Source organism: Thamnophis sirtalis, unplaced genomic scaffold (genome assembly GCF_051295495.1).
Source record: "Thamnophis sirtalis isolate CommonGarterSnake01/CBP01778 unplaced genomic scaffold, rThaSir2_p1.2 scaffold_8, whole genome shotgun sequence".
Lineage (NCBI taxonomy): Eukaryota > Metazoa > Chordata > Lepidosauria > Squamata > Natricidae > Thamnophis > Thamnophis sirtalis.
In genome coordinates this window covers 49,495,777-49,497,242 of record NW_028261388.1, presented here as the reverse complement: position 1 = coordinate 49,497,242, position 1,466 = coordinate 49,495,777, and the positions used below count along the sequence as shown (strand labels likewise).

Here is a 1,466-nt window from a genome sequence, read left to right as displayed (position 1 = left end):
TTAGAACCAAATCATTTAATTATAGTCTTGTAGAAACATTGAAATTCAAAAAAGCATCAGCGTCAGGTATAAGTTAGACTCACCCTTCCCAAGGATATGATTTGCTAGCCAGGTATTAGGTCTTGCTTTTGTAGAAACTCTTAGACGAGATATATAGCAGTTTCCTCCGAGTAGGCAGATGTGATCTGAACTCTTCACTGGTATAGATGGAGACGATCTTAAATTCATCCGACCCAGGAGGAAACCATGAATATATTGTCAACTTTTCAGAGGAATGAAGATCTTCTTTAGAAAACATATTCTGTCTCTTGCTTTTCTGGGTACAATTTTCTGAGATGGCTTTTTGTCCAGTGCAAATGATGGCTTGGCTGCTTGGGATTGTTGGCATGTTTGGAACGGTTATTGTCACTCTGATGCCTCAGTGGAAAGTATCAGCCTTTACAGGGAACAACATCATAGTCTTTGAGACTATTTGGGAAGGCTTGTGGATGGTATGTATCAGTCACATCAAGAATTATCAGTGCGAATTCTACAAATCCATTCTGGCCCTTCCACCTTTGTTAGACGCCGCGAGAGGATTAATGTGCACTGCTTGTGCGCTGTCAGTTATTGCTTGTCTGATTGCTTTTGCTGGCATGAAATGCATCCGAAGTCCAGGCAATAATGAACAAGTCAAAAGAAACATTTTATTCACAGCTGGAGTAAGTTTTTTCCTGGCTGGGGTTTTTGTGCTGATTCCTGTTTCCTGTATTGCCAATGATATCATCGAGAATTTTTACAATCCAGAAATCCAAGCTGCTCGGAAACGTGAATTGGGAGCTGCTCTCTATTTAGGCTGGGTCTCAGGTGCATTTCTAATCTGTGGAGGAGGCATGTTTTGTGGTTTCTGCTGCTGTCCTGAAGAACCTGAAATATATCAGCATTCAGCACCATGCAGCCAAATCAAGCCTATGGCAATGCGTTCCTATGTATGATTCCTTCAGGTCTGCATCCTGAACTTGTCTGGGACAAAGAAATGAATTTTGGGATTCTAACTTTAAATCCAGGACAATACAGTTATGTAGATTCAATCAATAACAGATTTTCATCTAGTAGTATGCTCTTTGGGCAAACCACTTCCTTTACTTAGCAATGCAACATGTAATAGTATGAAGACATTGTATTTGCTGCAAAACTCTCAGACTATGTCCATAAGGTATTGTGTTTTCAGGGAAAGAAAATTAGATCCAATCTGTTTTCTCCGACTTTTGAAGTTCTCTTGATCAGGATAAATGCTATTCCTAACATTTCGGTGAGAAATGCATGCTTATATACAGAGAGTGGGATACACACATATGCACACACACATGCACAACCTTTAGTTACATTGAAGCATTTGTGCTTTCACATTTTGAAACCTGAAAGCTTGCAGATTAATTTTAAATCTGCTGAAATTTCCTTCCTTTTAAAATGCCCTTGCTGAATGT

At 39.4% G+C, this 1,466-nt stretch overlaps 1 protein-coding gene across 1 annotated transcript; it reads left to right on the top strand.

The window, feature by feature from the left end:
• The first annotated feature begins 335 nt into the window (after positions 1–335).
• Positions 336–974, top strand: LOC106542319 (claudin-17-like). Its single transcript, XM_014058009.1, has one exon. It carries the CDS (start codon positions 336–338, stop codon positions 972–974), a length of 639 nt encoding a protein of 212 aa, XP_013913484.1.
• Positions 975–1,466: the final 492 nt, after the last annotated feature.